Raw genomic sequence first — 24,137 nt, forward strand, 5'->3', positions numbered from 1 at the left:
CCGTACTCCTTTCCCAATTTTGAACCAATCAGTTGTTCCATATCCAGTTCTAACTGTAGCTTCTTGTCCCACATAGAGATTTCTCAAGAGACAGATGAGGTGATCAGGCACTCCCATTTCTTTAAGAACTTGCCATAGTTTGTTGTGGTCAACACAGTCAAAGGCCTTTGCATAGTCAATGAAGCAGATTAAGTGTGTAGATTAAGTGGGGTGAAACAGTCCTTTATCCTTGTTTGTTACCAGTGAAAAAATATAAAGTGTTGGTCCATTGATGGAACGTGAGAGGGGCTTTCCAAGCAAAGATAATGATTTATGTTTCAATTAAAATCAACCCGATCAAGCCAAATGCTCAAAACTGCAGAATCCAACTGCCCCTCCGCCTGCCTCTATTTTTGAGGCTCTGTGTGTAATTTGAGGTTTTATTTTTTGTTTTGTTTATTTTCCATGCTTGAGGCTGCAGATTATTATTATTATTGTCTGTTGTTACCACTGTTCCACTAGTTACCCAGAGCAGCTTACAACCATTTAAAAATATTTTTTAAAGTCAAAAGAAATAATAATCAGAGGAATAGGCTGGGTCCTGAAAACACACGTCTCCATTGTCAGAGGCCATGGGAAAGAGGGGGAGGGGCCTCTGTGGGGAGGGAATCCCCCAATGGGCGTACTGCCCCCAGGATGCCCTCTCTTGGGCCACCCTCACCCAAATCTCTCAGGGGGGTGAAACTACCAAGATGAGGACCAGGAAGCTTGGCATGCATGTCTATGGCATGGTAAAGCTAAAATACATAAGAGTTATTTGAATCATGTAGTTAGGAAGAATTTGTAGGGGACAAACATTAAAAACCTGCTTGAAAGGAAGGCACCACTTTGGCTCTCACCTGCTGAAGCAATATCCATGGAAAGATGGAACATGAGCAACATATAGAGACTTATTGAACTTTACAAAGCAAGAAAGAAGAAACCCGAAGATGTTAGCTATGCGGTGACAGACTGTTTTCACTGTTATCAACTAAACGGAATCTTTAACGTGGATAAGGAATATGGTTTCATGGCTCCAAAGTTCACAATTTGAAAGGGAACTTAGAGATATTACAGAAAAAATAATAATTTGTAGAATGTATAAATTATTGTTGGAGTGGGAAACAAAGGATGAGTTGGTTAAATCCGCTATGATACCCTGGGCGAGAGATGTAGGACATAACATAGAATTGAGTGGGGGCGGGAATGTGGAAAAAGGACTAAGATGATATATAGGTGGTACCTAGCACCAAGTAATCTAGCAAAAATGTATAGATCAGAATCAGGTCCCTGTTGGAAGCATTGAGAAATGGAAGATACATTTTATCATATGTGGTGGACATGTAAATCAGCCAAAGATTTATGAGAGATGATATATAATTAAATGAAATAAATGTTTAAAAAGACCTTTATTAAAAGTCCAGAACCATTTTATTAAGAATACTAGGAACAGATGTTCCCACAGATCAAAAGAATCTGTTTCTCTACATACAGTAAGTATGGCAGCCCGAATGCCACATGCTCCAAAATAGAAAGAGGAAACAATACTAACCAGAGGAGGAATAGCAGATGAAATTGATGGAATATGTAGATTAACAAATAGAATAAGGGAACAGGAAGATGGAGTTTTTAAAGAAGAGTGGGAATTTTGTGTAGAATATCTGAGGAATCACTGCAAACAGGTCAAAATGTCAGCAGAGTGAGAGTAAATTCAGCAGTTTAAAATATATGAAGATACAGTGGTACCTCCATTTAAGAACAGCCTTGTTTACAAACTATTCGGTATACGAACTCCGCAAAACCAGAGGTAGTTTTCCGGTTTGTGAACTTTACCTCGCTCTAAGAACGGAAGCCGAATGGTGGAAGGGCACAGGTGGTGGGAGGCCTCATTAGAGAAAGCGCACCTTGGTTTAAGAACGGTTTTGGTTTAAGAACGGACTTCTGGAACGAATTAAGTTCACTAACCGAGGCACCACTGTATAGTGAAAGGGGGGGGGATAAAATATAAGGAGCAATCAGAACATGCAGTTGTAATCGATATTTAATCAGAACTATGGAAGAGGGGAAGGGAAGTCAGTGATTATTATTGTATGGTTATATGGATTGGAATGTGTAATTGAATATGTATACAATTTTTTATTTTTATTTTTAAGAAAAGAGCCTACCAAGAGGTTCTTTTGACCAACCTTCACACTCAGGAGGGTCTGTAGGAAAGGAGGTGCCTCTTCAGATATTTGGGGTCCAAAGTGAAGCACTCATATAAGCACCTTGCACTGGGCTTGGAAACGAATGGCAGCCAGTTCAGCTTTTTAAAACAGAAATTAAATGTGCTCTCAAGGGTTGTAATGAGAGGGATTCCATGAGCAGGTGTATGTCAGCTACGTTGCTTCACTGACAGCAAATGAAAGCAGGCACAGAGAGAGAACAGATAATAATAATAATAATAATAATAATAATAATTTATTATTTATACCCCGCCCATCTGGCTGGGCCTCCCCAGCCACTCTGGGCGGCTTCCATAAAAACCAAAAATACAATAAAATATCACACGTTAAAAACTTCCCTGAACAGGACTGCCTTAAGATGTCTCCTGAATGTCAGGTAGTTGTTTATCGCTTTGACATCTGCTGGAAGGGCGTTCCACAGGGCGGGCGCCACTACCGAGAAGGCCCTCTGCCTGGTTCCCTGTAGCTTTGCTTCTCGCAATGAGGGAACCGCCAGAAGGCCCTCAGCGCTGGACCTCAGCGTCCGGGCAGAATGATGGGGGTGGAGACGCTCCTTCAGGTATACTGGACCGAGGCCGTTTAGGGCTTTAAAGGTCAGCACCAACACTTTGAATTGTGCTCGGAAACGTACTGGGAGCCAATGCAAGTCTTTCAAGACCGGTGTTATATGGTCTCGGCGGCCGCTCCCAGTCACCAGTCTAGCTGCCGCATTCTGGATTAGTTGTAGTTTCCGAGTCACCTTCAAAGGTAGCCCCACGTAGAGTGCATTGCAGTAGTCCAAGCGGGAGATAACCAGAGCATGCACCACTCTGGCGAGACAGTCCGCAGGCAGATAGGGTCTCAGCCTACGTACCAGATGGAGCTGGTAAACAGCCGCCCTGGACACAGATTTAACCTGTGCCTCCATGGACAGCTGTGAGTCCAAAATGACTCCCAGGCTGCGCACCTGGTCCTTCAGGGGCACAGTTACCCCATTCAGGACCAGGGAATCCTCCACACCTGCCCGCCTCCTGTCCCCCAAAAACAGTACTTCTGTCTTGTCAGGATTCAACCCCAATCTGTTAGCCGCCATCCATCCTCCAACCGCCTCCAGACACTCACACAGGACCTTCACTGCCTTCACTGGTTCTGATTTAAAAGAGAGGTAGAGCTGGGTATCATCCGCATACTGATGAACACCCAGCCCAAACCTCCTGATGATCTCTCCCAGCGGCCGCATGTAGATGTTGAAAGATAAGCCTGGAATTCAGAGGGGAGGGAGAAGAAGCAGGGAGCAGCAGTCCCTTGGTCTCTGGACACAGAGGAAAAACGAAAGAGAGAGCCAGAGGGACAGAAGGCAACTTGCCAGTTCTGATAGTGATTCAGACCTGGAGGAAGTAAGGAGGGTGGAATCGCCCCAAACTCGCAGGCTGGCCAGGATTGTACAAGAACGCGGGAAAGAGGGAAAGAAACGGTGGGGGCTTCCTTGTTGGGGAAGGAAGAGGAGAGGCCCAGTCCGGGCAACTCCATCCTCCAGCGAGGACTGAAATTGCTGAGCTCCAACTGGGGCTTGTGATGGACTAATAAATATGAAGTAAATGGCCAATGTCATGGTGTGTGTGTGTGTGTGAGAGAGAGAGAGAGAGAGCGCGCAAGCCTGACAGGGTAGACCCATGGAGGCCACCTTCAGCTCCTTGGAGAAAATATGGGATAGAAATGCCATTTATAAAGAAAGGGGACGCAGCCACTAATCTGGCCACCGCATTTTGAGCCAGTTTTCTTCAAGGGCAGTTCCACATAGAGGACATTGCAATAACCCCATGTCATCCTGAGCATGGAATACCCTGGCCACGTCATCTCTGCCTCAAGGGGACTGTGGCTGGCAAAGTAGCCGGAGCTGGAAATGGTCCCTTACAATCCCAGTAGGAATGTGAGCCCTTCTTGACTCACTTTTTAGTGCTTTCCTTTGGCCCCCCAGGGGGTGGCTAGATAGGTAAGACAAAGGGATCCCACCCCAGTAGTCTGCCGTGAGAACTTTGCAGATTCCAGGTGCTAGGAAATGAGACGGAAGCAGGAAGGAAATGGGCCCTGAAGTGGGGATGGGACAGAGAGCAACACTTGAGGACCCCAGGGATGGTTGGTATCCGTCTTGTCTCAGGAGACAATGGGAGAGCGTGCCTTTGGGGGCGAGATCAAACTGCGCCAGCTGTGGCTCCAGAGGCTATAGCCTAATGTCAAAATTACACTCGTAGAAATGACTCACTTGTCAGTCACAGTTCTGACTTCATCCTTTGACTGAAAACACTGAAAGGCAGGAGCAACCAGGCAAATTCATTCAACAGAAAATCCCTATGTTTCCTCACATTTTGCATGGTAATTTCCCTTCTAGAAGGCCTAGATCAGACACCCGCAAATTCGGCCCTCCAGATGTTTTGGCACTACAATTCCCACCATCCCTGACCACTGGTCCTGCTAGCTAGGGATGATGGGTGTTGTAGTCCCAAAACATCTGGAGGGGATGTCTGGCCTAGATGCTGGCTTCTCCTTTTCTGTTTTGGAAAAAGAAAGTTCAGAGTCTGGGCTATGTTTCAGTCCAGCCCTGGTTCCTAGCAAGATTCACCCACACTTTCTCAGGAAACCTTTTTATTCTCTTGACCGTGTATCTGTTTCCTAACAGAACAATACATTTGCTTTGTAGGATTTGCAAACGCCTCTACTTAGGACAGACGGAACTGGGCAGAAGAACAAGGGATTCCTTCCGACCTCTTGGAAGCTTCCTGAGAGCCCAGATGGATGAGCAAGACTCAGCTGGCCCTGAAGCAGGAAGAGGCCATGCCATCCAAACTGGGAACAGCGGTGGAATCTGGGAAAACTCCGTGAAGAAGATCCTGGGTGAGGAGGACACTCTCAGCTCAGATGTGCAGAGCCAGCAGTTGAGGCAGTTCTGCGACCAGGAGGCCAAAGGACCTCGAGAGCTTTGCAGGCGACTCCACCACCTTGACCGTAGGTGGCTGAAGCCAGAAAGGCACACGAAAGCTGAGATGCTGGATCTTGTGATCTTGGAGCAGTTCCTGGCTGTCCTTCTGCCAGAGATGGAGATCTGGGTGCGGGAATGCGGAGCAGAGACCAGTTCCCAGGCGGTGGCCCTGGCCGAAGGATTCCTCCTGAGTCAGGCAGAGGAGAGGAAGCAGGCAGAGCAGCAGGTGAGAGAAACTGTCCACTGGATATTTCCAGGGGTCACTTAACAGGAGGGAGAGTATCCCAAAATTCTCTCTTAATCCCCCAATATTTTTTGGAAAGCCTCCAAGGAATATCTGATATCCCTAAAGCTTTTGCCTATCCCGTTCCTTTTCTTATCTTTCTCTCCATTCTCTGTTTTCAATCCCTGTTGTTCTTTCAGGAAACGATTATTTTTGCAGAAATGGGCCTGGATTCCTGTGAGGCAGAGAGGACTCCGTTGGTCATGAGAGAGAGGCCACTGGGTAAGGAGGAAGGAATTTTTTTCTCCATTCGGTCACATTCTGTGGATTTGGAAACTAATCCGTTGTGGGTTATTTTCATCTTTTGGGGAGGACACCTGGGTCCCAGATCTCAAATGAGGGACATGTATTTTTAAATACAACTGTCAAAATTCATTCAGTAGGTGAGACTTTTTCTAAGGCCCATCTGTAGTTAGAGGTGCACTACTTCACCTCGAAGAAAAGCATGTGCTAATGGCCTGCCACCTCCCTTTGTCTCTCACAGGTGACAGAATGATGCTGCCAAGACCGCTTCTTCCATCTTTGCATGGGGGCAGAGGAGAAACATCAGCTCTGGAACCAGATCAGGTAGGGAGAAGGAGCAGTGCAGGCAAAGAGGCTATGAGGTGGGGCAGCCAGGCAGAAAACACCAGAGCAATGTGTAGTAGATAATCTCTAAGAAGAGGACCTTTCCCTTTTTATTGTAGGGTCCGGTGTACTTTGAAGATGTAGCTGTTCATTTCACAGACGAGGAATGGGCGTTGCTGGATCCTGACCAGAAAGCTCTGCATAAGGAAGTCATGGAGGAGAATCGTGAGATCATGGACTCTCTCAGTAAGACTGCCTTTTGGATTACAATATCTCTTTTGAAATTCAGTATGGATCTCTATGAGATGAACCTCAAGTGTTTTAATGGAGCTAAACAACAACAGCCACAGCATCTGGGGTTCTGACAGCCTCACAGTGAACCGTGACTGGAGAGTTAGCTACTGTTTTGTCTGTGAATATTCTTCCTCCAGTTTTGCTTTTAAAAATCATGATCTGGCTGGTCTGAACTGCTTAGGTTTTGAAATTCAGGCTTTAGAGACGTTCGGGAAGTTGAAGTAGCTTCTGTTAGTTTTTGATTCACCAAAAAGATGACTGATGTTGGAATCATAGAATCCTAGTCATTGGGGTAAGGCCTGCTGAGCAGTGTTGCTGTGATCGTGAAGCCTGACAGTTCTGAGCAGCCTGTTTCTTCTCATAAAGAGTTAACTTCACTTACTCGGTGTGATTTATTGCTGCCCCACTCCTGACACTCAGGTTCCCATAAATATGTTCATTAATGCCTGTCAACAAAAGCCATGAAGCTTGTAGTAAGACCTTACATTTAATTCTCTTCAGTTCTTCCTCTGTCCCAAGGATTAATTAGCATTGTTCAATAATTGAGGGCTGCCTTTCTAACTAAAGCTGTGATCTGTTTCTCTCTTTGTTACAGATGGTGATGTTTCGGAAATGAAGAACAAGGCAGACCATGACAAAGTCTACACAACGGAGAAGCGATATACATATTTGGAGTGTATAGAGAGCTTAAGTCAGAGCTCCCATTCCACTCCCCTCCAAAGAAATCTCTTTAGGAAGAAATCCTATCAGTGCTTGGAATGTGGGAAGAGCTTCAGTCGGAAGGATAGTCTCACTCTTCATCTAAGAATTCATACGCAGGAGAAACCATATCAGTGCTTGGAATGTGGAAGGAGCTTCAGTCAGAGCACAGGTCTCAGGTCCCATCAAAGAATTCATACTGGAGAGAAACCATATCAGTGTTTGGAATGTGGAAAGAGGTTCAGTCAGAGGGTCCATCTCACATCCCATCAAACAACTCATACGGCAGAAAAGGCATTTCAGTGTTTGGAATGTGGAAAGAGCTTCACCCGGAAGGAAAATCTGACTTTCCATCAAAGAATTCATACAGGGGAAAAACCGTATAAGTGCTTGGAATGTGGAAGGAGCTTCAGTTGGAAGACTAGTCTGACTTTACATCAAAGGACTCATACAGGGGAGAAACCATATCAGTGCTTGGAATGTGGAAAGAGCTTCACTCAGAAGGAAATTCTTACTTCTCATCAAAGAACTCATACAGGGGAGAAACCATATCAGTGCTTGGAATGTGGAAAAAGCTTCAGTCGGAAATCTTATCTCAGTTCCCATCAAATAACTCACAGTGAGGAGAAACCATATAAGTGCTTAGAATGTGGAAAGAGCTTCACTCAGGGTGTCAACCTTAAAGCGCATCAAATAATTCATACAGGGGAGACGCCATTTCAGTGTTTGGAATGTGGGAAGAGCTTCACCAAGAAATTAAATCTCACTTTCCATCAAAGAATTCATACAGGGGAGAAGCCATTTTCGTGCTTGGAATGTGGGAAGAGATTCAGTCAGAGAGCAGGTCTCTTGTCCCATCAAAGAATCCATACAGGTGAGAAGCCATTTCAGTGCTTGGAATGTGGAAAGAGCTTCAGTCACAGTGCTAGCCTTAAGAACCATCAAAGAGTTCATACAGGAGAGAAGCCATTTCAGTGCATAGAATGTGGAAAGAGCTTCACCATTAAATTATCTCTCACTTCCCATAAAAAAATTCATACAGGGGAGAAGCCATTTCAGTGCTTGGAATGTGGAAAGAGCTTCAGTCGGAACTCACATCTCAGTTCCCATAAAAGAACCCATAGCAAGGAGAAACCTTATTCGTGCATGGAATGTGGTAAGAGCTTCACCCAGAAGGGAAGTCTCACTTCCCATGAAAGAACTCATACAGGGGAGAAACCGTATCAGTGCTTTGAATGTAAAAAAAGGTTCAGTCATAGCGCCAAGCTCTTAGTCCATCAAAGAATTCACATAGGGGACAAATGATACCAGTTCTCGGAATGTGGAAGAAGCTTCAGTCAGAGTGCTGTCCTTAAGATGCATCAAATAATACATACAGCGATTAAAAAAAAAAAAAAGGTGGGGAAAGCTTCACCCATAAAGCAACTCTCACTTCCCATCAAAGAATTCACACATTGGACAAAGCATATCAGTTCTCAAAATGTGAGAAGAGTTTCACCAAGAAGGAAAGTCTCACTTCCCATCGAAGAATTCATAAAGGGGAGAAACCGTATCAGTGCTTTGAATGTGGAAAAAGGTTCAGTCATAGTGCCCCCCTCACAGTCCACCAAATGATTCTTAAAGGGAGAAACCATATCAGTGCTTTGAATGTGGAAGGAGCTTCAGTCAGAGAAATGTCAATATTACCTGCACAGTGGGAACTTATTTTAGAATCTATTGGACTCCACATAGAGGTCTGTATAAAAAGGATTTGCTAAGGTTGCATTATGCTGGAGATGTGGTAAGGACAATGTCTCCCTGAAACATTGGTTTATAGTCTCTTGGGCTTGCCATTCAGAAGGCTGGTGGTTCCAATCCACTTGACAGCGGTGAACTCCTATTGCTCTGTCCCAGCTTCTGCCAACCTACCTGTTTGAAAGCATACTGGTGCATGTAGATAAAGAGGTACCACTGCGGCGGGAAGGTAAAGGGCGTTTCCGTGTGCTCTGGCTTCCGTCATGGTGTTCCGTTGCTCCAGAAGCGGTTCAGTCATTCTGGCCACAAGACCCAGAAAAGCTGACTGCAGACAAAAGCCAGCTCCCTCAGCCTGAAGTGAGATGAGCGCCGCACCCCATAGTTGTCTTTGACTGGACCCAACTGTCCAGGAGTCCTTTACCTTTACCTTTTTATATACTTACAGTACTAGGTTTTGGGAGAAAATAAAGGTAAAGGTAAAGGTACCCCTGCCCGTACGGGCCAGTCTTGCCAGACTCTGGGGTTTGTGCGCCCATCTCACATCTATTGGCCGGGGGCCAGCGCTGTCCGAAGACACTTCCGGGTCACGTGGCCAGCGTGACATCGCTGCTCTGGCGAACCAGAGCCGCACACGGAAACGCCGTTTACCTTCCCGCTGGTAAGCGGTCCCTATTTATCTACTTGCACCCGGAGGTGCTTTCGAACTGCTAGGTTGGCAGGCGCTGGGACTGAACGACGGGAGCGCACCCCGCCATGGGGATTCGAACTGCCGACCTTTCGATCGGCAAGCCCTAGGCGCTGAGGCTTTTACCCACAGCGCCACCGGCGTCCCCTTGGGAGAAAATGCTGGTTTGTATAATTATGGCCGATCAGAAGAAACTAAAATTTGCAGCAGAGAATATTTTTGTGAACTAGATACCTACTATATGCAAGTTAACGGGACAACGAAAATGGTAGCTAAGTGACTGCTATTGATGAACTGGAAGAACAAAGACATGATCTCCTTTAATCAGCGGATTGAGAGCACTTGCAATTTATGGACAGACTGCTTACAGACGTAGACTCTGCTTGTAAATATGACAATATTTGGAACAAATTAACACAAAATGTAGTAGGCTAAAGATGTTTACATTAGTATTATGATAATAATATCATATTTATGGGTTAGGATATACATATAAGCCCCCCCCTTTTTAAAAAACAACAACATAGAAAGTTGTTTCAGGGGTGGCCTGGAATTACCAATGGATGTGGCTCACTATTCGCTAACCTTAGGCTCCGCCCCTTGAATGCTCCACCTCAACACTTAAAACCTGTGTCTCCTCTAGGACAGTTGTCCCCAAAATGGGCAACACCCCCCTGAAGGGTTTTGTTCCTGGGGGGCACTAAGAGGCAAAGGGTGGCAGTGTACACAACTCCCAGACTTTGAAAAGCTGATAGCACTTGATCAAGTTCATTGGTTTTGTCATGAATTAATTAAACTATGTAGAGTGGTACATTGGGTTACAGATGCTTCAGGTTACATACGCTTCAGGTTACAGACTCCGCTAACCCAGAAATAGTGTTTTAGGTTAAGAACTTTGCTTCAGGATGAGAACAGAAATCGTGCTCTGATGGCACGGAAGCAGCAGGAGGCCCCATTAGTTAAAGTGGTGCTTCAGGTTAAGAACGGACCTCCGGAATGAATTAAGTACTTAACCCGAGGTACCACTGTATATTTGATTGGATTTTGAATAAATGTGCAACCGTTGCTGCTTAGAATTTTATTGTGCTTTTATCTTTCTTAGTGGATTGTGCAAACAGCTATTCTGAATAATGCTTTTATGTGGTAAGAGGCACTAGGGGTGTTGGGAGCCGGCTGCGGCCCAAAAATGTTTGGGAACCGCTATCAAGGACCTGGGACTTCCGACCCTCAGGACATCTCCCCAGGGTCTCAACCCTCTGAGGCATCTGTAGACCAGTGGATTACAGTGGCAGAGGTGTCTCAAAGAAGGACTCCTGAGACTCGGGCTTCACCTGGGACGGGCCACAACTCGGAGGAAACCGCTTCCCCTCCAAACTCCCCAATCTGCTCTCCCTAACTTTAAGGCTGCACGGAGCACCCCCCCCCCGCTAGATCCCCATTTTTGTACAGTGCCCTCTCTTTTTAACTATCCAGTAAACTAGCTCACTCCCAGAAAAGACTAGATTCCCCTCTTTTTTGCAGCCCTTACTCTGCTTCCTTTGCCAAATTCCCCCCTCTGCCCCTCCTATCATCCTTTACAGTCTCGCAGATCCAGAGGCAAGGGCCACGATGTCTTCCCAGCCGGGGGGGGGGGGAATCAGGCAGCAGGAAAAGGCTTCTCCGCTTGCATCCATCCTTCCTTTCTGCTCAGCCCCCCCCCCCGACTCACGCGCACATCCCCACCTGACGAAGAAGAAGAAGAATAAGAGTTTGGATTTGATATCCCGCCTTTCACTCCCTTTAAGGAGTCTCAAAGCGGCTCACATTCTCCTTTCCCTTCCTGCCCCACAACAAACACTCTAAGCATCGCAGCCAGGATCAGGCCCCCAGGAGACTGGAAGGAAGGAAGGGGGTGGGACAGGCACGCTGCCTTGAAGGGGTGGGACCCCCCCTACACCCACCCCCCTTCACCCCCCACCCTTCAACTCGCCAGGCCCGCAGCCTTGCGGGGAAGGGCGACCCGTGAACGTGGCTCAGCTGCACGTGGGATCTGGTTCATTCGTGTTTGGTTTCGGCTACAGCCAAGCCGGAGGCAAGGATGGGGATGAAAGGAGATGCAGCCCCGGGGGGGGGGCACGCTTCCCCTGCAAGCTTATCCTGCTGTTCCAGGCCAAGGGAGAGACCAGCTCAGATCCCCCAAAACACAGCATCTCTGGGGGGGGGGGGCAGCAATGCGCGGGGCTCCTCCTGCGCTCCGGCTCTGGAGGAAGAAAACGCAGAGAGAGGGGGCTGGGGATGAGCTGGGGGCGCTCGGCTCGCCAAGGGTTAAAAGGAACTGAGCCGAATTCCTAGAGAGGAGAGAATGGTGTTGGGGGGGGGGGAGCAGGTCACTTCCTGCAAGCGGGGCGTGGCTGTTTGGTGTGTCTCCTTTGCAAGCTTCGCTGCCTGGGGGGCTCCTGCTGCAATCTGGTGAGTCTCCTCTCTCTTTCCTCCCTTTGGGGGACAAGGGGGTCCCAGGGCTGCAGGGGGGGGCCCGTGTTCAGATCATGCGTGCCCCCCAGGGTCCTGCGCCCCCTCCTTGCTCCCTGCAAACCCGGGGGGGGGGGCGGAGGGCGGGTGGTTTTGCAGGAGGGCTGCAAGCCTGTCCTTCCTTCACAGCAAACTGGCGGCTAACAGATTGAGGTTGAATCCTGACAAGACAGAAGTACTGTTTCTGGGGGACAGGGAGCGGGCTGGTGTGGGGGATTCCCTGGTCCTGAATGGGGTAACTCTGTCCCTGAAGGACCAGGTGCGCAGCCTGGGAGACATTTTGGACTCACCCATGTCCATGGAGGTGCAGGTCAATTCTGTGTCCAGGGAAGCTGTCTCCCAGCTCCATCTGGTACGCAGGATGAGGCCCTATCTGCCCGCAGACTGTCTGGCCAGAGTGGTGCATGCTCTGGTTATCTCCCGCTTGGACTACTGCAATGCGATCTTCGTGGGGATACCTTTGAAGGTGACCTGGAAACTACAACTAATCCAGAATGCGGCAGCTAGACTTGTGACTGGGAGAGGCCGCCGAGACCACATAACACCGGTTCTGAGAGATCTGCATTGGCTCCTAGTACATTTCCGAGCACAATTCAAAATGTTGGTGCTGACCTTTAAAGCCCTAAACGGCCCCGGTCCTGTATACCTGAAGGAGCGTCTCCACCCCCATCGTTCAGCCTAGACACTGAGGTCCAGCACCGAGGGCCTTCTGGTGGTTCCCTCACTGCAAGAAGGCAAGTTACAGGGAACCAGGCAGAGGGCCTTCTCGGTGGTGGCGCCCGCCCTGTGGAACGCCCTCCCACCAGATGTCAAAGAGAACAACTACCAGACTTTTAGAAGACATCTGAAGGCAGCCCTCTTTAGGGAAGCTTTTAATGTTTGATGTATTGCGGTATTTTAATATTTTGTTGGAAGCCGCCAAGAGTGGCTGGGGAAACCCAGCCAGATAGGCGGGGTACAAATAGATTATTATTATTATTATTATTATTATTATTATTATTATTATTATAGCAAAGGCTGCTCACTGCTTTGTGGGGAAGCCATGGCTTTCATTCCCCCAGACTTGAGTTTGCTGCACTAGCAGAGGAGTCTCCTGGGGGTCCAGAGCCCAGTCTAGTCCTGTTGAGTTTCAGTCCGTCAGGCTGGAGGATGCGGACTGAGTGCTGGGATCAGTCTGAGCCCCTCTGGGAGGATGAGCAAGAGCAGGGAGGGTGGGGGCTGGCTGGGCCAGGGAGGGGTCAGTGCCTCATGCAGGAGTGGGGGCTCCCTTCCTGCTTGGAGGAGGCGGGGTGAATCCGGAATGTGTCCTTTAATTGAAAATGCATCTCTGGATTATTTGTTTAATGTTTAATGCTGTATTGTGTTTTTAATATTTGGTTGGGAGCCTCCCAGAGGGGCTGGGGAAACCCAGCCAGATGGGTGGGGGGTAAATAATAAATTCCTATTATTATATTATACTCCTGAGAGAACTTTGAATTGGACCTGGAAATGAAGGGACCACCAATGCCACTGTTTTAAAACAGGAATTAAATGTGTTCTCAGGGGTTGGAATGGGAGATGGGGTAGACCCATGGATGCTCCTTGGAGAAAAAGGGGGGAAATAAATGCCCTTCCTAAAGAAAGGGGGCCCAGCCAACAATCTGGAGCAGATTCTGAACCATCCTCTAGAGCAGTTCCACACAGAGGGCATTGCGATGATCCTCTCTGATCCACAGCAGAGAGTTCCCTGGCCATGTCATCTCTGCTCCAGGGGACAGTGGTGGGCAAGCTGGCCAGAGCTGGAAAGGGACACTTCCAAAATGAGAATTTATTTACAATCATAGGAGGAATGTGAGCCCTTCTCACTTGTTTATAGTGCTATCCTTTGGATCTCAGACCTAAGAAAAAGGGATTCCACCCCAGCAGTTTGTCTTGAGAACTTTGCACATTCCAAGTGGCTAGAAAATGGGACAGAAGCAGGAAGGAAATGGTCACTGAGTTCAGAGTCTGGGCTGTGTTGCAGTCCAGCCCTGGTTCCTAATAATAGGAATCTTTTTCTTTTCCTGGCTGTGTATCAATTTCATAACAGAACAATGTATTTGCTTTGTAGGATTTGCAAAGGCCTCTACTTAGGACAGACAGAACTTGGTAGTAGGACCAAGAGCTTTCTTCCGATCTCTTGGGGGATTCCACAGAGCCCAGATGGATGAGCCAGAATCCGCTGGCCCTGAAGCAGGAAGAGGCCATGCCATCCAAACTGGGAGCAGTGGGGGATTCTGGGATAGCTCCATGAAGAAGGTCCTGGGTGAGGAGGACACCTTCAGCTCAGAAGTGCAGAGACAAAATTTCAGGCCGTTCTGCGACCAGGAGGCCAAAGGACCTCGAGAGGTTTGCAGCCGACTCTACCACCTTGACCATCAGTGGCTGAAGCCAGAAAGGCACACGAAAGCTGAGATGCTGGACCTGGTGATCTTGGAACAGTTCCTGGCTGTCCTTCCGCCAGAGATGGAGAGCTGGGTGAGGGAATGTGGAGCAGAGACCAGTTCCCAGGCGGTGGCCCTGGCCGAAGGTTTCCTCCTGAGTCAGGCAGAGGAGAAGAAGCAGGCAGAGAGAAAGCAGGTGAGAGAGACTTTCCCCTGGATATTCCAGAGGGGCTCTGAACATGAGAGAGAGTATCCCAAAATTCTCTCTTAATCCCCCAACCTTTTTTGGAAAGCCTCCAAGGAATGAGATCGGGTCCCCCTAAAGCTTTTGCCTCTCCCAGTCCTTTTCTAATGTTTCTCTCCATTCTCTGCTTCCAATCCCTTTTGCCCTTTCAGGGAAAGATTATCTTTGCAGAAACGGGCCTGGATTCCTCTGAGGCAGAGAAGACTCCATTGGAGACCAAAGAGAGACCACTGGGTAAGGAGGAAGGAGGGTTTTCCCCCATTTGGTCACACATTCTGTAGATTTTGCCACTAATCTGTGGATCCCCCCCCCCCAACATTTTGGGGAGGACACTAGGGGCCAAGAGCCCAAAGTGGGACATGTATTTTTACCTAGCTAAGATACAAATGTCAAAATGCACTCAGTAGGTGAGACTTTTTTACAGGCCCACCTGTAGTTAGAGATGCACTGCTTCACCTCTAAGAGGAGCATGTGAAAATGGCCTGCCACTTACCTTTGTCTCTCACAGGTGACAGAATGATGCTGGCAAGAGATGCTTATCCATCTTTGCATGAAGGCAGAGATGTAGCAGCCACGGAACCAGATCAGGTAGGGAGAATGAAGGATTGTGGCGAAAGAGTCCCTAATGAATCTCTCTCCTCCTTCTCTTGGCTGTAAAGGCCATTGCAGGAGCCTTATGTTCTGAGAATGGTGAACAATCACCTCACATTGACTAGCCTCCTGAATGTTGCTAATACAGTGGTACCTCTGGTTACGTACTTAATTCGTTCTGGAGGTCCATTCTTAACCTGAAACTGTTCTTAACCTGAAGCACCACTTTAGCTAATGGGGCCTCCTGCTGCCGCTGCGCCGCCGGAGCACAATTTCCGTTCTCATCCTGAAGCAAAGTTCTTAACCTGAAGCACTATTTCTGGGTTAGCGGAGTCTTTAACCTGAAGCATATGTAATACGAGGTACCACCATTATTTATCAGTAGTTGCAGTTTTATTTACAGAGTTAACATTTAATGCTGAAATAGGCTTCTAAGCAGTTGACAAATCATAAAAACAGTGGCCAGAATTCACCTTTCCCCTCATTCCCCTCCCCGTGACCTGCACTACCCCCTGAAGTTGACTTTAATGCATTGTGAAGGTTCCCCCCACCTCCAGAACAGTAGATGGGGAAAGCAAAGAGAGGATCCTTCCATCTGGGAAACTGGAATCGATGAGCAGAGAGAATTACCGTATTTTTCGCTCTAAAACACACCTGACTATAACACGCACGTAGTTTTTAGAGGAGGAAAACAAGAAAAAAATTCTGAAAGAAATGGTGGATGTATCATTTTTGTGCTTCATGCTGTGGCCACAGACATGTGATTTGATGGTGTGTTTGGGGTAGCCCAATGCAAAAATCCTGAGAATCCATGTGGATCTGTGCTTTATAACCACGGTTTTGCACCATTGCAGCCCCAGGCAACAGTGGGTGCGTGATTTTTTTGGTGCAGGCTGTAGCCATGGACATGCTATGTGATCTGATGGTGAATTTGGGGTGACCCAATGCAATGATCCCGAGGATCCATGTGGATCCGTGCTTTGTAACCACGTTTTAAGTGGGGAGGGAAGGAAAAACAGAAGGGACAAGGAGCACGAGAGGGGTGTGCGGAGAAGCAGCTGCCTAACAATGCAGGAGAGGGGCTTAACGGGAGGGAGGAAAGGAAGGCAAAAGTTCCCACCTCCCAAGCCAGCCTTCCCCCCCTCTCTCCAACCTGCATGTTTTCCGGCTGCCTGTGAGTCCCTAGAATGCTGGACGCAGCACTGGAGCACGGAGAGGAGGAGGTGTGGCTGTCGGCTGCGCTCCTAGCCGACGGAACCTGAGCTGGGTGGGCTGGAGCCTGCGCGCAGTGTGACTAGGAAGCAATTAGAAGGAAGGACGCGATCCTTTCCTTTTCCCTCTGCTTGCCAGGAGGGCAGGGGATTTCCCTGCTCTTTGTTGCGTTTGAGCAAACACAGCAACCGAAAACAGAAGCGGGTGGGCAGTAAGACCCTGAGGCAGAATGCAGGAAAGCAGTAGCCTCACTTCTGCAGCCTTCCCTCCTCCGCGCGATCTGATTTTTGCCTGATTTTTGCCCCTGCACTCGGGCCAGTCGGCTCCAGGGACCACACATTCGCTCAATAACATGCACAGACATTTCCCCTTACTTTGTAGGAGAAAAAATGTGCGCGTTATAGAGAGAAAAATACGGTATTTGAAGATCACCATGTGGCATTCTATCCATTCCCCCAAAAGCTTAATACCAGTCATTAAAATACACACAAAAATACCCAGTTTTGTTAAAACATTAAAATATGCATCCATAATAAAAATGTACAGCAAAACAATTACATTAAAACAAAACAGCAATGAACAGGCAGAAAACAACAGAGCAATGTGTAGTAGATAATCTGTACGTTGTCTAAGAAGGGGACCTTTCTCTTTTTATTTTAGGGTCTGGTGTGCTTTGAAGATGTAGCTGTTCATTTCACAGATGCGGAATGGGAGTTGCTGGATCCTGACCAAAGAGCTCTGTATAAGGAAGTAATGGAGGAGAATCGTGGGATCATGGATTCTCTTGGTAAGGCTGCTTTTTAGATTACAATATCTCTTTTGGAATTCTTTTTGAAATTCAGTCTCTGAGGCTGTGATCCGTTTCTTTTTTGTTACAGATGGTGATGAATCAGAAAGGAAGAATGAGGGAGACCAGATCTACACAATGGAGAAGCGGTATCAATATTTGGAGCGTATAGAAAGCTTCAGAAGAATTCATACAGGGGAGAAACCATATCAGTGCTTGGAATGTGGAAAGAGGTTCATTCGGAAATCGTATCTCCGTTCCCATAAAAGAACTCACAGCGTGGAGAAACCCTATAAGTGCTTGGAATGTGGAAAGAGCTTCGCCTGGAAGGTCAATCGAACAGCCCATGAAAGAATTCATACAGGGGAGAAACCATATCAGTGCTTGGAATGTGGAAAGAGCTTCATCCAGAAGATAAGTTTCACAGGCCATCAAAGAATTCATACAGGGGAGAAACCATATCAGTGCTTGGAATGTGGAAAGAGCTTCAGTCGGAAGGATAATCTCAATCATCATCAAAGAATTCATACAGGGGAGAAACCATATCAGTGCTTGGAATGTGGAAAGAGCTTCATTCGGAAATCCTATCTCCGTTTCCATAAAAGAACTCACAGCGTGGAGAAACCCTATCAGTGCTTGGAATGTGGAAAGAGATTCATTCGGAAGGATAATCTCACTCTTCATCAAAGAATTCATACAGGGGAGAAACCATATCAGTGCTTGGAATGTGGAAAGAGCTTCATCCAGAAGATAAGTCTCACAATCCATCAAAGAACTCACGGCAAGGAGAATCCCTATAAGTGCATGAAATGTGGAAAGAGCTTCACCCAAAAGGGAAATTTCACTTCCCATCAAAGAATTCATACAGGGGAGAAACCATATCAGTGTTTGGAATGTGGAAGGAGCTTCACCCGGGAGGACAATCTGACTTCCCATCAAAGAATTCATACAGGGGAGAAATTATATCAGTGCTTGGAATGTGGAAAGAGGTTCAGTCAGAGTGCCCATCTCAAAACCCATCAAAGAATTCATACAGGGGAGAAACCATATCAGTGTTTGGAATGTGGAAAGAGCTTCATCCGGAAAAGTAGTCTCACAGGCCATAAAATAATTCATACTGGAGAGAAACCATATCAGTGTTTGGAATGTGGAAAGAGCTTCATCCACAAAGGAAGTCTCACATCCCATCAAAAAACTCATACAGGGGAGAAACCATATCAGTGCTTGGAATGTGGAAAGAGCTTCATCCACAAAGGAAGTCTCACATCCCATCAAAAAACTCATACAGGGGAGAAACCATATCAGTGCTTGGAATGTGGAAAGAGCTTCATTCGGAAGGAAATTCTCACTTCCCATCAAAGAATTCATACAGGGGAAAAACCGTATCAGTGCTTGGAATGTGGAAAAAGCTTCAGTCAGAAGAGCAGTCTCACTTCACATGAAAGAAGTCACAGCGAGAAGAAAGCATATCAGTGCATGGAATGTGGGAAGAGCTTTAGCCGGAAGGATTGTCTGGCTTCACATCAAAAAACTCATACAGGGGAGAAGCCCTTTGAGTGCTTGGAATGTGGGAAGAGCTTCATTCAAAGAGCAGGTCTCGTGTCCCATCAAAGAATCCATACAGGGGAGAAGCCCTTTGAGTGCTTGGAATGTGGGAAGAGCTTCACTCATAGAGCAGGTCTCATGCACCATCAAAGACTCCATACAGGGGAGAAGCTGTTTGAGTGCTTGGAATGTGGGAAGAGCTTCACTCGTCAAGCATCTCTTATGCGGCATCAAAGAATCCATACAGGGGAGAAGCCCTTTGAGTGCTTGGAATGTGGGAAGAGATTCAGTGAGAGAATTGTTCTCATGCGGCATCAAAGAATCCATACAGGGGAGAAGCCCTTTGAGTGCTTGGAATGTGGGAAGAGATTCGGTCAGAGAATTGTTCTCATGCGGCATCAAAGAATCCATACAGGGGAGAAGCCCTTTGAGTGCTTGGAATGTGGGAAGAGATTCGGTCAGAGAACTGGTCTCATGCGGCATCAAAGAATCCATACAGGGGAGAAGCCATTTCAGTGCTTGTAATGTAGAAAGAGCTTCAGTCGGTACTCCCATCTCAGTTCCCATCAAAGAACTCACAGCAAGGACAAACCATATCAGTGCATGGAATGTGGAAAGAGCTTCGCTTGGAAGCAAAGTCTCACTCCCCATCAAAGAATTCATACAGGGGAGAAACCGTATGAGTGCTTTGAATGTAAACAAAGGTTCAGTCAGAGCACCCAGCTCTCCATCCATCAAAGAATTCACACAGGGGACAAATGATACCAGTGCTCAGAATGTGGAAAGAGCTTCATTCGAAGCGCCCATCTCACTTCCCAGCAAATAATTCATACAGCGGACCAGTCTTCCAGAACTGCGACTGGGGAAATATCATCAAAGGAACTGAAGGAGGTGAGGACAGGTGACCCTGAAGCCTTATGAGGCTTTGCCCTCGGGTGGGAAAAAATATTGCGCCCGGGAAAGGGAAAATGGGAGTCAACAGACACTCAAGGAATAGTTTCGGAGAAAAAGCTTTATTTCTACCATCCATGAACTGGTAGAAGGAGCAAGTGTGATAGTTCACAAAACAAGCATGAGTTCACAGCCATTTGCACAGAGCATATATTTCCCTTCCAGTTCCCTCCCCTTTCTCCTCATCCTCTTTTCTTGGGAGTTGGGGATCCTTAGCCTGTGCAAGGGGGGGAAGGACCTGTGTCCATCTGGGCAGGGGGAAAGGACTAGTGCCCTCACCCTCGCCTGCTCCCAGATTTGGCAACCCTTGTGCAGCAATGGGTGCAATTGGTGAGTAGGTTGGAGGGGGCCAAATTACTCCTTCCTCCTTTTCTCCTGGGACTGACAAGACTGGTGGGGTTTTTTAACTTGTACTTGCTGCCATACTGAGTACAGTTTGGGTTGGGTAGTCACAGTTCTACTTTTCCTAAGCTATGGGGGACGGTCAGGCAACTTCACATACCGTATTTTTCGCACCATTGGACGCACTTTTTTTCCTCCTAAAAAGGAAGGGAAAATGTCTGTGCGTCTTATGGAGCGAATGTGTGGTCCCTGGAGCCAAATCGCTGTTGCCCTACGCTGCTGGGGTGCTCTTCGGGGATGGGGGGAGGAGCCACGGTGCTCTGCCGGCTGCCTCCGCTTTCCCCTGAAGCCCCGGCAACGTTTGCAAGCAGCGGGAAGGCTGTGCGTCTTTGCCCTGCGCTCCTGGGGTGCTCTTTGGGGGTGGGGGAGGAGCCACGCTGCTCCGCCTATAGCTTTTGCATTCCCCCTGAAGCTCCGACAAGGTTTGCAAGCAGAGGGAAGGCTGTGTGATCCTGGGGTGGAGGGGGGGAGGAGCTACACTGCTCTGCCTACAGCTTTTGCATTCCCCCTGAAGCTCCGACAAGGTTTGCAAGCAGAGGGAAGGCTGTGCGTCTTTGCCCTGCGCTCCTGGGGTGCTTTTTGGGGGGGGGAGCCACACTGCTCTGCCTATAGCTTTTGCATTCCCCCTGAAGCTCCGACAAGGTTTGCAAGCAGAGGGAAGGCTGTGTGATCCTGGGGTGGAGGGGGGGAGGAGCTACACTGCTCTGCCTATAGCTTTTGCATTCCCCCTGAAGCCCCGACAAGGTTTGCAAGCAGAGGGAAGGCTGTGCGTCTTTGCCCTGCGCTCCTGGGGTGCTTTGGGGGGGGGGAGCCACACTGCTCTGCCTATAGCGTTCGCATTCCCCGTGAAGCTCCGACAAGGTTTGCAAGCAGAGGGAAGGCTGTGTGATCCTGGGGTGGAGGGGGGTGGGGAGCAGCAAATTGCTTTCTCTCAGTGCCTCCTAATTCAACTGCAAAGGATTGCCTAACCGGATTCTGAGCTCCATTTGAAGTTTAAAAATACTAAGTTTGGGGATTTCTTCAGGTAGCAGTTTTGCAGAAATAGTCATAAATACATGCAAAGCATTTCCACAATTCAGTATTAGTGAGCTCAGCTAAAACCGAGCAGGCATCTGGCTCAGTAACAGTTTAAACTAAACAACTATAACCAAAATAAAAAAAATTCCTTCCAGTAGCACCTTAAAGACCAACTAAGTTAGTTCTTGGTATGAGCTTTTGTGTGCATGCACACTTCTTCAGATACACTGCTCTGTATCTGAAGAAGTGTGCATGCACACGAAAGCTCATACCAAGAACTAACTTAGTTGGTCTTTAAGGTGCTACTGGAAGGAATTTTTTTATTTTGACTATGGCAGACCAACACGGCTACCTATCTGTAACTGCAACTATAACCAGACATCCTGTGTGTTTGTGTGTGGACCATGTTCCTAGCAGCTAATCTTTATTGCTGAAAAGAGGCACTGATTTTCCACTCCAAATCTATAATTCATTATACAAATTCTTACAAGTACAGTCCACCTATACCAAACCAAAAACATTGTGTTCTCTTGTTATTGAATGGGAGCTATTTATCTGCCCTCTTTTCCTCCTCTGTTCTTTGCTCAATCACTCCATTTCCCACTCTTTGAATCTTCCTTTCAAAACAACCAGGCCTGTTTTGAGAAAACTTCAGAGATTTAGGATCTGGAGCGCAATCATTGGATCTCTTTGCTGTTCCTCCATACTCCAAGCACTTCTCATTTGCACAGCCCTGGTTTCTCTCCCTGACTATTAATATTCTTGATTAATAACAGTAAAATGCTCAAATTTTAATTTTTGTGATTGCTGCCAATACTGACTTCCCAGTGATGATGAAAACAGCTACATTATAATGGAATGTCTGTCCTTTTTCCATTCTCTTCATTATATATTGTGGCTCGCTTTAAAGCAGCAAAGTGGACAGGAGCCACCCACTTTGCTGTTTTAAATAGTTTAGTACAACATTTGAGTTGGATTTTTTCTTCTTATTTTCCTGCTCTAAAAACTTGGTGCGTCTTTTGGTCAGGTGCGTCCTATGGAGCGAAAAATACGGTAAGTGTTTGGAGTCTATTTTTCACCAGGTTTTAAATCCTCAATCATCTACTTTTGTGGCGTCTTTCCAATTTGTTCAGGAAACATCGCAGGGGGGTCGTGGGAGTTGTTTTACTGCTTTTTCTCCATGACCCTGGAACACTTGGACACTGGGATACTTGGACACTGGGACACTCAGAATGTGGAAAGAGCTTCATTCGAAGCGCCCATCTCACTTCCCAGCAAATAATTCATACAGCGGACCAGTCTTCCAGAACTGGAAGACTGGGGAAATATCATCAAAGGAACTGAAGGAGGTGAGGATAGGTGACCCCACCAAGGCCCAAAGTCAACCCCCCCTCAATAATCACCCCAGGCCTCAAAACTGTCCAAAATTCCTTTTGTCTTCTAAAAAAAATCCAAAACAGCTTTTCTCTGCTTTTCTCACAAGATGCATAGGAAGAATGTTATTCTTTTATCGGTACGAGAAGACTTCAAAAAGTTAATGATTAGGCTCTGTCATTGCCAAGAATACTCAAGCCCGAGAACTGACTTTTATCTCATTCAGCTGCAACATCTTTGGACATGCTGAACCGCTCTCATTCCCCTTTACTGGGAAGGGTGCCAAGAGTCCAAAATAGTCCCGAGACAGGAACTTTCTGTTCATGCTAAGGAGACACATGGGGCAGAAACTTTTCAGAAGGAGGAGAAAGGGGAGGTAACTTGTTGCAGCCCAGAATAGGATCAGCTTTTTTTGCTGCTGCTGCTGCTACATTGCACTGCTGAAGAGAAGTGAGAGTGGAAGAATGAAAAGTCTTTGAGTGGTACATGGGTGTTCTATCCAAGGGAAACTGACCACTGCACCAGCCGCAGAACTTCCTTAGTGCTCAGGTCCCCAGCTGTCAGGAAGGGAAGGCAGGATCAGCTCCAGGGAGAGGATCGGAGGAGTGTGCTTCAAGGCCACAGCTAGAAAGCCAGCAGCAGAGGGAGAACATGCATGTTGTCTTGTGTGAAAACAACTCAAGTAAAAGCCTCACTATTTTGGAATCTCAACTCTCATGGATAGTAATGGGGTTACCAATTCTCCTACTTGGGCTCAAGCAACTAAGTTTATGGAGGATTTTTTCCAAGAGCTTTTGACACTTTTGGAAGGACTCTAGCCCGTCAAGGGTGACCAGACCGGCTTTATAAAAGCGAGACAAACTGCAGATAATATTAGATTAGTGGTGGATTTGGTAGATCAAAATAAAGATAAAGACCAGTTTGTAATTATATCGCTAGATGCTGAAAAGGCTTTTGACAAAATCCGTAAACAGTACATGGAAGCAGCTTTACTTAAATTTGAATTTCCTTTGGATATCTTAAAAGGGATTAAAGTAATCTATGAAGCACCTACGTCAAGAGTCAAAGAGAATGGTAATCTCTCTGCCACCTTTCCTCAGGCCTGAGGAACCAAACAAGGATGTCCTATCTCACCATCACTTTTTAATATCTGCTTAGAACGCTTGGCTTTCACCATGAGACAACACTGAGATTCACAGAGTAGTTCACAATACATTTGAATATAATCTAGTTTTATTGTTTATTTCAAATGATAGATGCTTTTGGTAAAATATCAGGTTATTCTATTCTATTATTCTGTTAATTGGTCCAATCGGAATTGATGCCAGTAGGCCAAAATCTGATTGCACATTCCTTCAAGGAATATCAATTCCAGATTTGTTCCAAATCTCTACAATATCTAGGCAGCTTAATACCAAGAGATAAAAAAAATAAGTCAAACTTAATATAAATAAAATAATAAAAGAGATTTCTTCATATACAGTGGTGCCTCGCAAGACGAAATTAATTCATTCCGCGAGTTTTGTCGTCTTGTGATTTTTTTCGTATTGCGAAGTACGGTGTTAGGAAAGTTTTGGAAAAGCTTCAAAAATCACCAAAGTCTTTAAAAACCTCAAAAAAGGCTACCACACCGCGTTCTATGA

General features: G+C 46.8%; 1 protein-coding gene and 1 long non-coding RNA gene across 5 annotated transcripts in view; one reads left to right on the forward strand and one right to left on the reverse strand.

Moving 5' to 3' along the window:
• LOC309515114 overlaps positions 1–24,137 on the reverse strand; it is a 47,494-nt gene that overhangs the window by 22,793 nt on the left and 564 nt on the right. The window contains exon 2 of the long non-coding RNA XR_014212283.1: positions 23,308–23,983. This is a non-coding gene — a long non-coding RNA (uncharacterized lncRNA). The remainder of the gene's footprint in view (positions 1–23,307; positions 23,984–24,137) is intronic.
• Positions 1–24,137, forward strand: part of LOC309514842 (uncharacterized protein) — a gene marked incomplete at its 3' end in the record, with an annotated part of 56,815 nt that overhangs the window by 20,561 nt on the left and 12,117 nt on the right. For 2 of the 4 annotated variants that reach the window (XM_082192224.1, XM_082192223.1), the window contains exons 2-6: positions 4,921–5,425; positions 14,768–14,849; positions 15,124–15,203; positions 17,079–17,205; positions 17,297–18,007. In XM_082192224.1, the coding sequence (XP_082048350.1) occupies positions 5,012–5,425; positions 14,768–14,849; positions 15,124–15,203; positions 17,079–17,205; positions 17,297–18,007 (1,414 nt within the window). In that variant the 5' untranslated portion in view covers positions 4,921–5,011. Of the gene's footprint in view, positions 1–4,920; positions 5,426–11,581; positions 11,910–14,058; positions 14,568–14,767; positions 14,850–15,123; positions 15,204–17,078; positions 17,206–17,296; positions 18,008–24,137 lie in introns of those variants that run through there. The other 2 variants (XM_082192221.1, XM_082192222.1) reach the window with 2 other exon arrangements.

Source organism: Podarcis vaucheri (assembly GCF_965113315.1).
Source record: "Podarcis vaucheri genome assembly, chromosome: 12".
Lineage (NCBI taxonomy): Eukaryota > Metazoa > Chordata > Lepidosauria > Squamata > Lacertidae > Podarcis > Podarcis vaucheri.